Below are 13,786 nucleotides of genomic sequence, written 5' to 3' on the forward strand. Positions count from 1 at the left end.
GGCCATGGGAAGAAGATGGAGACATTTTGCCTTTTAATTTGTCTTTTAGTTCATTTAATCATTAAATGACCAAAATGCCCTTTTAGTCATTCTTTCAAATTTTTACCATCCAAGCCCCTTTTTGTCCAAATTTTTAGAACTTGGTCAAATTACTATTTAAGTACCTCTAATTTCTAATCCAAATTCAATTTCATACAAAAAGCTTCTAGAACACAAGTTTTGCACTTTTTTACAATTTAGTCCCTCAATTAAAATTGGACACTTTTCACACGCAATTTCTTTATGAAATTTTCACAAAAGAATGAAAACATATCATAGGCCTTATAATAATCATAAAATAATTATTTCTATTTCAAATTTGTGGTCTCGAAACCACTGTTCTGACTAGGCCCTAATTCGGGATGTTACAGGTAAAATTTCTTCACGAAATTTTCACACAAGCATACAAACATATCTTAGGCCTTATAATAATCATAAACTAATTATTTATATTTCAAACTTATGGTCTCAAAACCACTATTCTGACTAGGCCCTAATTCGGGATGTTATAAGTAAAATTTCTTCACGAAATTTTTACACAACCCTAATATCATGCTGTAAATATTAAAATAAATTTTTTAATGTCAAATTTGTGGTCCCAAAACCACTATTCTAATTAACCCTAAAAACGGGTTGTTACAAAAGTGGAAGGCAATGTGAGTTGTTCTAAGGGTTTAAAAATAGACTTAGACTTTTAAATAATCTTTTATGGGTTGTAAACAGACTATTTAAATTTTTGATTTTGGACTTTATAATTCATTGATTGAATACTTGATTGATTGGATTATCAATGTTTGATAAATTGTAAAACTAACAAGCTTACACAACCCAATGAGATTGTCAGGTATTAAAGTACACCTTCATACCTCTTGTATGTTAAAAATCAAAATAATATTTTAAGATGCATGAAGTATATGCAGAACATGCTTGTATGAACAACTGTGAATCGCCTAAGGGTAGTATGAATTGGAGGTCATAAGTGTAAGGTCTCGCCAGTAATGAAATGCTTGCAAGGGGTAGCGACTTTGCCTGTTATAAATGAGTTGTGGAATAATCAATTAAAACCCATCAAAGTGAAATGAACTAAGTTAGAAGTAGAGTCCGCCTTAATTATAATCATGAGCTCACCAATAAGGTGTATGCCAATGGGGTATTCATCACCCTATTTGGGGTTCACCAAAGTTTGTATCCACCAAAACAGTAAGTTTGCCAAAATAGGGAGTGTTCGCCAAGTCAATATGTTCGCTATGGGAATTAGGTTCCCTAAGGAAAGGAGTTCGCGAGTGTAGCATTCCCAAGAGTAGTCTGATTAGTCGAAGGGGAAAACTTGTGTCCAAGTTTGCTATGAAATAGGTGACACAGGTAGATCACAAGCTAGTGCTCACCAAGAGTCTACGATCTATTATGGTTCCTATATGGGGGTTTGCTGCAAGGTGGTTTCACGGAAGGCTTAAAACTTGAGTTCTTGTGCTCAATTTTAATGATGTTTTTATAAAAGCATGCAATTAAGATTACTTTATAATATGATTTATATTGCAAAAGCTTGGTGTGAATGGTTGGTTGGTGTTTCGTGGTGTTTGAACAGATAGTCACTTCAGTGGCTAATGTGACGTTCAAAATTCGGGTCAGACCATCCCGGCCAGATTGGGGGCACTACAATTAAGCATATTTTAGGGGTCTTTAAGTTATGTTTTGAAATTACTTGAATGAGTTTTGGTATGGTTTGGACATGTTTGGAGCTAAATTTTGGGTCCCCTGCACTTAAGTCTTAAGACATTGCACCCAAGTCTCAAGACATGCAAGTTAGTAGCTCAATTTTAGTTTTAAGGATCCAAGGTATGAAGATATGGATATTACATCTCAACACATACAAGTCAGTAGCCAAATTTCTATAATAACAAGGTCATGTCTTGGGACATTGACCTTATGCCTTGAGACACGAAGTTAATGTCTTGAGACATACAAATGTTGTCTCAAGACAAGGCCTCCTACACCCAAAAAGTTTATATTTTCATGTCATTTAAGTAATTGGAAGTCTGTTTTAAGCATGTGCCATGTCGAAACACCATATGTTTTTAAAAATGCTTTAAATCTTTGGAAATATTAAAATTTGATTTAAGGGGCTTTCATTAGTAGAGTGAATATTGGTTTAAGTAATTAAAGTTTTGTTAAGAATAGTTTTCGATTGTAGTAACAACTTCTATCCGTATCAATCGTCGGATCGGGTTAAAAGTGTCACATAAAATATACCTAAAACTAATTTTTAATGTGTGAAAATTATATTATGTGCAGGGGCGAAGCCAGAAAAATTTTTTAGAGGGGCCGGATGAAATTTTAATTTTCTATAGTTTATATCTTTATAATTTGTAAAGGACTAAATCAAATTTTTATAATTTTAGGGGGGCCAAAGTGCAAGTTTACCTTTAGTAATTTACAAGTTTTTAAAAAATTTTAAGGGCCTAAAATGCAATTTTACATTTTAAGAGGGGTCGGGGCCCATGCCAGCCCCCTTGGCTACGCCCCTGATTATGTGTTTAAATGAAGACAATGAAGCTATAGTAACTATGAGATGAATTAAGACTTAGCATAAACAATTCAAAATAATTAAAACAAATAACATGAATGCAATACCAAATTTATAAATGCATTAAAATATATTTAATACTAATTAGTAACTTCTAAATACTCGAAAAATAATGTAAATACAACAAAATATATATACGAATGCATATTTTTAATTAATTAGTACCATTTAAAAGTTAAATAAATTTATACTACTTAAAATACACGTAAACTTTCCACATATATATTCTTAATCTTCTTAAAATACTATAAGTACCTTTGTTAAAAAATTTTAATGACATGGTTCATTCGGCTGAAAATTAACCAACCATTCTCAATGTTTAGATGAAGCTGTCCCATAATAGCTTTTATATAGTTATAGATTAAGTCTATAACGTATTTTATAGGTGCTTGCACTCCCGTTGCGAAGCACGGGGGACCCAACTAGTAATAAATATTAGTAATACTTTGAAAGAGAACATCGTGTCGGATACTTCCATAAATTATAGATTAACAATGAAACCACCCCTCCGCCCTCCACCAAAAAGGAAAACAGCATAAATTATAGCATATTCATTCATCATTTGTCCTTCAAATCTATTAATTTCTTCCTAATGATTGGTAATTCAAAAATGGATAAACTACACCTTCAGGTACTAAACTATGAATAAGTTTTAGTTTTGGTCACTTAATTAAAAAAAAGTTACAATTTAGTCATTAAACTATTCGGAAATTTTTATTTAAGTTACGAAACTATTCAAAAGTTTTTCTTTTATTATTATTATTTTTTTGGAAAAACTAACTAAACTAAATACATATACCTATACTTTAAATACTTGATTACCCTAATATTTCTCCTAAAGAATGATCAAAATCTTCCTTAAATTTCGCCAACGAGTTCCTTGTGACGATTTGACTATTAGTACAGTGGATGAGTAAAAAAAACATACCTTAAATCCAAGTCAATCTGACAGTCAGTGTCGGAGATCAAAGAAAAAAGTTGTTTGAATTTCGGTTCGCAGATTTGTGACATCCAAAGTTGTTTCATGAAGAAAAATTTTGTAGAAAAGAAGGGAAAAGAGAACTTTCAACTGGTATAGGCAATGCGAACAGAGAAAGCCATATAGCATCAATTTTAACAACTCAGTGACTTAAATAAAAATTTTTGGATAGTTCAATAATCAAATTACAACCTTTTTCTAATTAAGTGACCAAAACAAAAAATTATCCATTAATGACTAATAATGTAATTTACCCTTAAAAAATTGAGCAATTTGCTATATCAATTCAAATTCAATCATATACGTAGAGGTGTCCACAGGTCGGGTCGGGCCGAACAAAATTTTATGCTCGTTGCTAGGCTCGAGCTTAGCCTGGCTCGAAAAATGGGCCTAAGATTTTGCCCAAACTTGGCCTGGATAAAAATACTAAAATCTGAGCTCAACCCGCCCATATCAATTTTTTTATATAAATTTTTAAAAAAATTATATAATACATAAAAGCAATACTAAAACGTTAAAATAAATGTTTCTCAACATATTGAAAATAAATTTTTAAAAAATATGTATACTTAAATAACACTAAGATAAGTGCAACTCAACAAGCAAATGTTTCTAAAATAGTAACAAAATTAACAATAAAACAAGAGTTATACAATATATAAACAATAACAACAAAATAATAGCAACATAATAGTGAAATGGTAGCAAAATAGTGAAAAAAAAACAAGAAAATAACAATAAAATAGTAAAAAAAAGCAAGAAAACAGTAAAAAATAGTTTTTTTTTTGCATATTAGGGTCAAGCCAAGCTCGAGCCAAAAAAATTTACTCGAGACTCGGCCAGTTTTCTAAATGAGACTTATTTTTTTGTCCAAATCTATTTTTCAGACTTATATTTTTACCCAAATCATTTTACTTTTCGTGCTAACCTTTAGGCCGGACTGAGTGACGCAACCCATGTACAATTGTATATATACGTGAATTATATAATTCATATTCATAATTGACTTTGCCTAAATTTAACTAATTATAGAGATATTGTTTTCATATTGAGGAGACATTAATTGTTTATGCTTAGTGATTAAAAATTAGAAAAGAAATTAAGAAAGATGAAGTTGATTATTTATGTTATAAAAGTATTAAAAGGTATGCAAACCATTAATTGTCATTTATGAAAATAATAAGATGGATAAATGATAACTTCTTGTGACCATAATTGAGGTAGGTTTTTTTAATTCTATTTCTAGGTTTGATTTTTTCTTTTAATTATTATTATAAAATCTAATTATATTTAATGGGCTTATTAGTTTGTGTAACCTTTTTAATCGGGTTTCAAATTAGTTAAGAAATTATTAAAAAAAAACTCTTCCTTTTATAGAATGATACGAATTATTGTCAAAATATTTCTGTCATTTAAAATCTTGTGAAAATTTGAAAAGTATTATTGATGAGATTTGAACACAAAACAGAGTAATTTTCAATATTTTTATCATTTCAACTAAAACTTCATTTATTTTTAAATAATTTTTTTTCACTCAAATCTTAAGTATATTCTAATTTAATATACTTTTAAATCCAATCTTTTTTTATGAATTAAATCGAATCATATTTAATTTTAAAAAGGTTTTTAAAATTTAAGCTTAAATTCGATCACATCAAAACAATCTATTTCATTTTTATATATGTATAAAATATAAAAGATATATATAATTTATTGAGATGCAAGTAAAAAGAGAAAATGAAATCCTAAAAGATCCCCATTGCAAGAGGGGATTGATGTGTGGTCACAAATAAGATGTCAAATTTGAATTCATAACTAGCTCTGTTGTCACCATCACAATAAGTAGCAAAGGGAACATGTGTTTGTATAATAAGATTGATAGCAAAACAGGAAAAATACCGTCTTTTAATATTTTGAAAAGATTAATTAATATCCTTTGGTAACTCATTAATTTCTCCTTTCAATTGGATTGGTATACATAATATAAACCTTTCACACTTTCCCATTATTTTTATTTATTGCTCTGCCCATTATTTCTTTTAATGATCAAAAGTGAATTGGTCAACTAAGAATACCATCTTAATTACTATTACTCAATCATCTCCAAATACCCAAAACTTGATTTATTTAAATGTATTATTTTTTAAAATAACGTGAATAATTTAACCAATTTTTTCTTACTCTAATTCTCTTTTCACCTTATTATAAAATGAGAAATCAACATTTTTTAAATTTCAAAGTTTCAAAATTAAATTGTAGTTGGTAGATTAATTTATTCTTCAAGGACTCACCAAACAATTTAACCTCCTTCTTTTAATATAGAATCAGGTTTAATTATCTACATTTTTTTCACTTATTTAACAAATTATAGAAATAAGAAAAAAAAAAGGATAAGGAGGTGAGGGCCTGTTGGTAACATAAAAGTAAAATTTCATGATGTTAGGAGGTTGTAGCAGAACTTTCCACAAGATACTAGAAAATTTTAAGTGAAAAGTAGCAAAACTATAACCACCATTTATATTTGTTGGGTTTTAAGACGAGGCGAATTGATTTTTCATTAAGGTTGTGCCTCCTATCTAACATATTTATTTTTAATTTTATAACTATTTTCTACTAATATTTTTAGGACTTCACATATATGATTGATTGTAACATTGGGAAATTTACATGTATCCTTAAATAATCTTTAAATTTTAATAAAGCTTATGTATCAAATAATATTTCATATTTTTATTTATTTTTAATTTTATAAAAATTATAATAATGTATTCTAATTTTATAAATATTTCTATTTACTTTAAAAAATAATATAATATAAAATATTATCTAAAATTTGAGAACCAAAAAGGAAAACATTATAATCAAAGGGGAAGGCTAAAGTAGTAAATAAAATTTAAAATAATTATAGAGCGTAGTGTTATGGTTGTTCACTTTATCCTTTAATTATAAAATTGAAGATTCATAATATATTTTATGACCAATCATTTATCTCTTCAGAAAGCACACGCTACAAGAGAATTAACTACTATTATCGACTATGAACACTAACAAAAAAAAATTAAGTGAGATAATTTAGTGTAAATATTAATAAAAAATAAGATTATTTAAGTATAGTTGTAAATTACATTCCATAAAAAAATAAATTATTTAAATGTAGTAGTAACTTGCATTGCATTTTCAGATTTTTTTTCTTTATAAATAACATTTTTTAAGACGATTATCAGGATAAAAAATGAAAAAGTCCCCGCCCAGCCCCTCACTTTTGGGCTTGTCAGCCCTCACTTTCATATTCATATTCATGGCCATGGCTGGTTCATTCCACCATGGATGAATCCCTTGTTTTATAGGTCCCACTTCCGCCCAATATTAGCTACCTTCCTCTTTCCTTTCTTTTCTCTGCTCCCTCGTTTTGATTTTCCCCTTCAATTCCCTTCTGCTTAACCCAAAGAAAAAGAAGCAGCAACTTCCATGGAGAAGGAAACACACGATTTCATGAACGTGGAATCCTTCTCCCAGCTTCCCTTTATCCGCCCTTCCCCTGTTAAAGAAAAGGGTGCTATTCGTTTATTCGGCAAGGACTTCGGCTGCGGCGACTCAGCGACGGAGGCCACCGAGTCCGACAACAACAACAACAATGAAGACACTACCAAGGACAACGAGAATGGAGATAATAATAACAACAGCAGCAGAAGATTTGAGTGTCACTATTGTTGCAGAAACTTTCTCACTTCCCAAGCTTTAGGTGGCCACCAAAACGCTCACAAAAGGGAACGCCAACATGCCAAACGGCAACACAACAATTCTTTTTCTTTATCCGATGCTCATAATGATATTTATGGCTTTTTTAACTATAGGCTACCCTCACCCTCGATGCCGTCAATGCCCGCTTACCCTTCATGGAACAATACCATTAGCACTAGGTTTTCTAACCCTCCACCACCCATCAATGGCAATCCACTGGGTGTTTGGAGAATCCCTGCTACGCTTCAAACTAACTCCTGTAATTTCAACCGTGACCGTTCATCAGCGCATCCGTTGCCGTTGTTCGCCGGTGATGAGTTTCTGCCGTCGTCTCAGGCTGGCGGTGGTGGTGATTCAAGTTCCGAGAGTCATAGGTACGTTTATGAAACGAAGGCAAGCGTTAAAGACAATGTTAGCTTGGATCTACATCTGTAATTCATTTCGTAATAAACTTGAAAAGAAAATATCATGTGTTTTTCCCTTTTAGCATCTTGGATTTTACTATTTTTAGTATGTAAATGAAATGATTTACAATCTCTTCACTAATCTAAACTAAAAGCAGTTTGCTTCTCTCTGTTCATTATGGAAGCTTTACAAAGAAAAACCCAAAAACCCAAATAGTTTACCTCAAGCTTAGCTAAAACATGGTACCGGCTTACAGCGGCAATCTATGTCGTACCTATTTTCAGAAAAACTTCACACGTGTGAGGAATATTTCTGTCTTCCAAGTAGCTACCAGAGAGTAGCACATGAACAACTCTGTAGCTACACACGTGTACATAAACCTATATGTTGTCTGTCGGAGCGTGACAAAAAACTTCAATATATACACAGAATTTATACGAGTATTTAGCTAAAATGATGAAATTCATCATTTTTTATATCATACATTGATATTTGCTACATCAACTTACCAATGTAACAAAAAAAAAACTGTCATATTTCTTTTCTTTTTTTTATATATTTAAATTTTATTATAACTTTAAAAACATATTAGTTTATAAGTGCCAAATAATTTTTATATAGATTATGATATACAAATAATAAATTTATATAATATTAATATAAATATTAGGGTAAATTACACCATCACTCATTAAATTATGGGTAAATTTTCGTTTTGGTCACTAAATTATTCAAAACATTTCATTTAAGTCGACGGGCTATTAAAATCGATGTTATATGACTTTTTTTGTTCGCATTGCCTGCACAAATTGAAAGCTCTCTTTTCCTTCTCTTCTATAGTTCAGCTTTTTTTTTTCATGAAATAGCTATGGATATCACAAATCTGCGAATAAAATTCAAACAACTTTTTTCTTTGATCTTTAACACTAACTGTCAGATTGACTTGGATCTAAGGTGTGTTCTTCTACTCGTCGATGAGTATTAATCGACCATATAAATTATCGAATCATCACTTGGAACTTGCAAGTGGAACTTTTTTTAAAACATAACAACTCAATAACTTAAAATGAAAACTTTGAATAGTTTAGTGATCAAATTGTAATCTTTTTTAATTAAATAACCAAAACAAAAACTTACATATAGTTTAGTTATTAATCGAGTAATTTACCGTAAATATAATAGTAAAGTATAAATATTAAAAATTATAAAGCCTTGATTTCAAACCTCTATGTAAAATATATAAAAAAAAACTTTAAAATAATATAATTTATTTTGTAAAATTAAAATATTTGGTCATTATCTAATTAAGTTGGTACTTATTAATTTGTAATACCAAACTTAATAAAAAATTTAAGACCACATCTTAGGGCTAAAAGGTGTTAAATTTAAGGCCACGGCTTCAATTATGAACAAAAATATATGCACAAAAGTTGAAAGTAAGAAATGATTGAATACGTAAGCATGCCATTCCCATCAATCTTGAGGTTTTATAAAAGGTAAAACCGAAGCATTCCCATCACAAAAGGTTTGCTGTGTCCTTTGCTTTACACTAAGAAATACTTTGATGAAGCAAAGGGAACATATATGAAGATTGCAGTTAATTAGCCTGTCGCCTTTATTTGCTCTCCTTTTCTTTCTACATTAGACTTTTATGCCTCCAAAAGAGAAATTAATGTACATCATCCAATGAAAATCTCTAACAAACTACACATCATTTAAAAAGGAAAGACATCCATAATAATTTTATAAATTACATCTTTTCCTCTTCATCTTCTGTTGGATTTTGTTTTCTCTCACACCATTTTTGGAAGAGAAAATGTGTTCCCTGAAATCATATCATGTTGTTTAATAATTAAGGGAGAACTAGTGTTTGGCCTGTTGGTCATAGGTGTTCACTTCACAACCCATTTCAAGGGTTCAAGTTGTGATGTGTGGTTGTGGTTTGCTCCTCTCACAAGGGTGTGTGATCATTTAGACCAAGTTTAAATTCTAAAGTCGTCATTGTTGAGAATATTTTATCAGAATACCAACCTTGGCCCATATAGAATTGGTTTTATACAGTAAAATAAATAAGGATATCTGTGATTATAGAAAAAAAAATACAACATGGTGAAATTAAATTATAGAAAACATGAGCATTTAGGTTCTTCAATTAATCTATGTGTTGTTTGAGAAACTTAGTTTTATATGCATAATGGCTAATATCATAATCAGCAAAATGACAGAATGGGTTAGTGTAGCTCACTTCAAAATAGATGGGATGAGGTTTTCTTTTGATTTGAAGATTGCATGTCAATTTTGCAATACTAGAAGTAAGTAAGTCCATGGCTGAAGCAATTTCTAAAAGGTGTGTTATGAAGCTCTTTCAGGCAATGCGTTAACTTAAGGCCGAAATCTAGTTTTGTAACACACTTTTCTCCATTTCATACATATACTTAGCTCTTAAACATTGCTCATTATTAAACAAGACGACATGTTGCTCATTCAACAAATCAAAACCTATATCTATAATCATATTCAGCTATTCCATATGTTTCATATTTTCACGTTTTGGATCTTTCTTTTTACTTTTTTTGTCTTTATAGAAATCATTATAAATTTAAATTTAAAATTTTTATGAACGTAAAATTTCAAATTAATCTAATATTTCTATCATATTGATCTAAAAAATTACATTATAATTAAATTTTTTTATACAAAACAAATAATTATACATTTCTAATTTACTTAAAACATAAATAAAAAACAAAATACAATGTTAAAATATTAATTATATACAAAATTATAAAAGTGCATTATACTAGCTCTCTTTGTAAGAAAGAAGTTAACGAGGAGGTGCATCTTTTTCAAAGATACCTTGAGAATCCCACCCTAATTTCTCTTTTTCTAATTCCCCCTTTATTTTTTTTGTAAGGCATAAAGTGGTAAATTTCTCTATACAGGCTTCAAATTATAAAGTGCATTTTATGCGATGGAACAACTCAAAATAACTTACTTATTTGTATGACAAGTCATCAAAATTAATGAAAAGCAAAGTCCCATACATTAAATACAAGAGTTGTCACCTAACAAAATTTTTAAAAACGAAATCTCCTTTTATCATTGAACTAGTTTTCTTAGCCAACTAATTTTATGATTAACATTTAAATTATTTTATTTCAAGTAAAATTCTAAAAAAATGTATTAGTAATAAAAAATAAAATAATATTTTTGTCAAATCCTATAAATACTCAAAACAGATAATAATGGCAAACATAATTAAAATTTATTGAACCTTATAAGACGAATGCAAAAAATCAAATCATTGTTACTTTAAATTTAAAAAGAACCAAATGGATACTTTTGAGTTTTTTAATTAGTGAAAAGAATTTAACTTTAAATTTATAAGTAAATTCATCAATATATATTATAGAGGTTTTTAAAATTGAAAAATATATGCAAATTAAAACTTTTACTCTTGATATGGTACAAGTTTTTGCAATTTTGAATTGTGTGATAAACAAATTGATTGCTCCAAATATTTTATTAAAAATATATCTAAATAAATAAAGATGACAAAAGAAAAGAGAAAAGCTTAATTGTCATTCTCATTCACAACCAAAAATATTCTTTTTAATTAATTTATCTCTACCAAGATGAAAGAAAAAATATGTTACGTATTAAAAATATAAATGAAAAGAAAGATTTAATAAGCAACAATAATCTCATCAAAATTTTAATAAAAATTCATAAAAGAAAAAGAAAGAAGGAAAAAAATGTTAGACAATGAAGGAATAAAATATACTAAAATGAAATAAAATAACTACAAATAAACTCTTTGGTCATTTTATAGAATTCATTGATTGAGAATATCATTATAAATATACTTTCTTTTAGTTGATTTTTTTTTATTAAAAATCTATTAGGCCAAGAGTAATTTTATTCTTTAAAAATAAATGAGACAATTTAATCACAATACTCAATAAGAAGCAAACAATAATAATTGAATAAAAGGTTAATTGGTTACTTTTAGACCCACTGATGTCGTACTGGTTAGGATTATGAAAGAAATATTTTGAGTTATAGTTCAACTTATTCCAAAATTTCTATATTTGGATATCAATGAAGGCAATTTATATTTATCTTAATTTAATCTCTAAATGTAAACAGCAGGTGAAATATCGCCAAAAGCAACATTTGTGCTATGGTTATGAACTTGTGGGTTAATGTTTTAACCATAACAACTCTTGTTAAACCTCAAGTGATGGCAAATCACAAAAATATATGTTGTATTCTGTTTTTTTCCATCATATTTAACAACTTCGCAACACACCGTTAAAATTATTGCGGCTAACAACAAAAACACCACAAGAAAACGCCGTAGCAAATAATGTCGCCAAAAGTATTGCATTTCTAAAAAAATGCCACTATAGGTATAAGACATTTAGCTGTGATTCATTAAAATGCCGCTAAATTTGCAGACCTTCAGCGGCTTTTCCATTCACAAAACGTTGCAAAACGTAATGCCTTCCGCGGCGTTTTACATTACAAACCCTGCACCTTTCTACGGTAAATGCGTACCTTTCCTGCGGCATTATTATTATAAACACCCCTAAATATGTCTTTAATTTTTAGTATCTTTTTTTTCTAATTTTTCATTCCCAAATATATTATAAACACAAACCAGTCATTTACAATTTTGCAGTCTTATATATAAAAGAATATATATATAACTCATAAATTGCAAAATACAAAATATTTATATAAATGAATAAAGTTCTAATACACTTAAATCAAATATTAAAAAATTTATCCATACAAGAGTGTTACAACTACTAGGAAGTTAATAAAGGCATCCTCTATTTTCAAAAAAGAGAATGAAACTAATTTACAATTAATTATCTCAAGCTCCTAACCTGCTTCTTCCTTTGATTCTTCACTAACTTTGAGAGACTCAAACACTTGAAATTAAGTAAAAGCTAAATGTCATATCATGATTTTATGATATGTGATAAGCTAGGTTGAGGCTAAGTTTCTTACTTGCGAATTTATATCCTCAATGACATAACTGATGATGAGTCCTCAAAGGCAACTATGTTTAATTTTCTTTCAAGCACGACTTAACAACAAGACATCTTGAAGGAGGGTTCAAAATTAAGGAAACTAAACAAAAAACTCTTTGTAAACAATTTAAGATTGTGAGAAAGCAAAGCAACAACCGCTTGAAGAGTTATGAAAGGACTAACTACTTGATCAAACTGCAACCAATTAAGGCCATAACAACAACAGGGGAATGCAATCAAGACTATAAAATTGAAGTGATTAGTAAACCAAAGAATGGATAACTCCATGCAGTTCTCACCTAGCGTCTTGTTTGCTTCTAATGAAATAAAAGGAACATCAAGTGTTTTTTTACAGCTAGAATTGTAACATCCTAAAGCCCCCTAAGTCGTAAATAGGTTATTTTAACAATATACGAGTTGGATTTATCCAAGTAAATAAAAATAGGAATTATCAGTGTTAGTAGAGAAACTAATTGGATAACGGAGGGAATTGAAAAGTTAGGTGTGTTAAGTAAAATTAATCCAAGGTATTAACTAAATTGTAAGATTGTAAAAAGTGTTGGGGTCAAAGTGAGAAAATTAAAAATATAAAAGGATTAAATGGTATCGGAAGAAAAAGTGGAAGGACTAGAAGTGAAATTTTAACAAAAGTATATAATGATTCAAGAAGGAATTGTAGATATTGAGGGGCAAAATTGTCAATTCATAAATAGATAATTATTAAAGAAGAAAGATCTCATGTATGTAGACAAATCTCCACCCTTGGATTAAATTAAAAATTGAGAATGAATTTCCACCATTAAATTAAAATGATGCTAAATAGATTTTTATATTATATTTTTAATATTTCATTTATTAAATTAATAAGATATTTTAATAAAAAATGTAAACATTTAGGGAAAGTTAATATTGCATATCTAGTCTATTTTGACTTATTTGATCTAATTTACATGATTGCTTAATGCCTTTGAATTTGTTAAATTAGACTTTGTTGAA

General features: G+C 29.0%; 1 protein-coding gene across 1 annotated transcript; it reads left to right on the forward strand.

Moving 5' to 3' along the window:
- The first annotated feature begins 6,816 nt into the window (after positions 1-6,816).
- Positions 6,817-7,829, forward strand: LOC107897127 (zinc finger protein 8). The gene has a single exon (XM_016822474.2). The coding sequence runs from the start codon at positions 7,071-7,073 to the stop codon at positions 7,776-7,778; it is 708 nt and encodes a 235-aa protein (XP_016677963.1). The 5' UTR covers positions 6,817-7,070; the 3' UTR covers positions 7,779-7,829.
- The last annotated feature ends 5,957 nt before the right edge of the window (positions 7,830-13,786 follow it).

The sequence above is a fragment of the Gossypium hirsutum genome, chromosome A01, assembly GCF_007990345.1.
Source record: "Gossypium hirsutum isolate 1008001.06 chromosome A01, Gossypium_hirsutum_v2.1, whole genome shotgun sequence".
Lineage (NCBI taxonomy): Eukaryota > Viridiplantae > Streptophyta > Magnoliopsida > Malvales > Malvaceae > Gossypium > Gossypium hirsutum.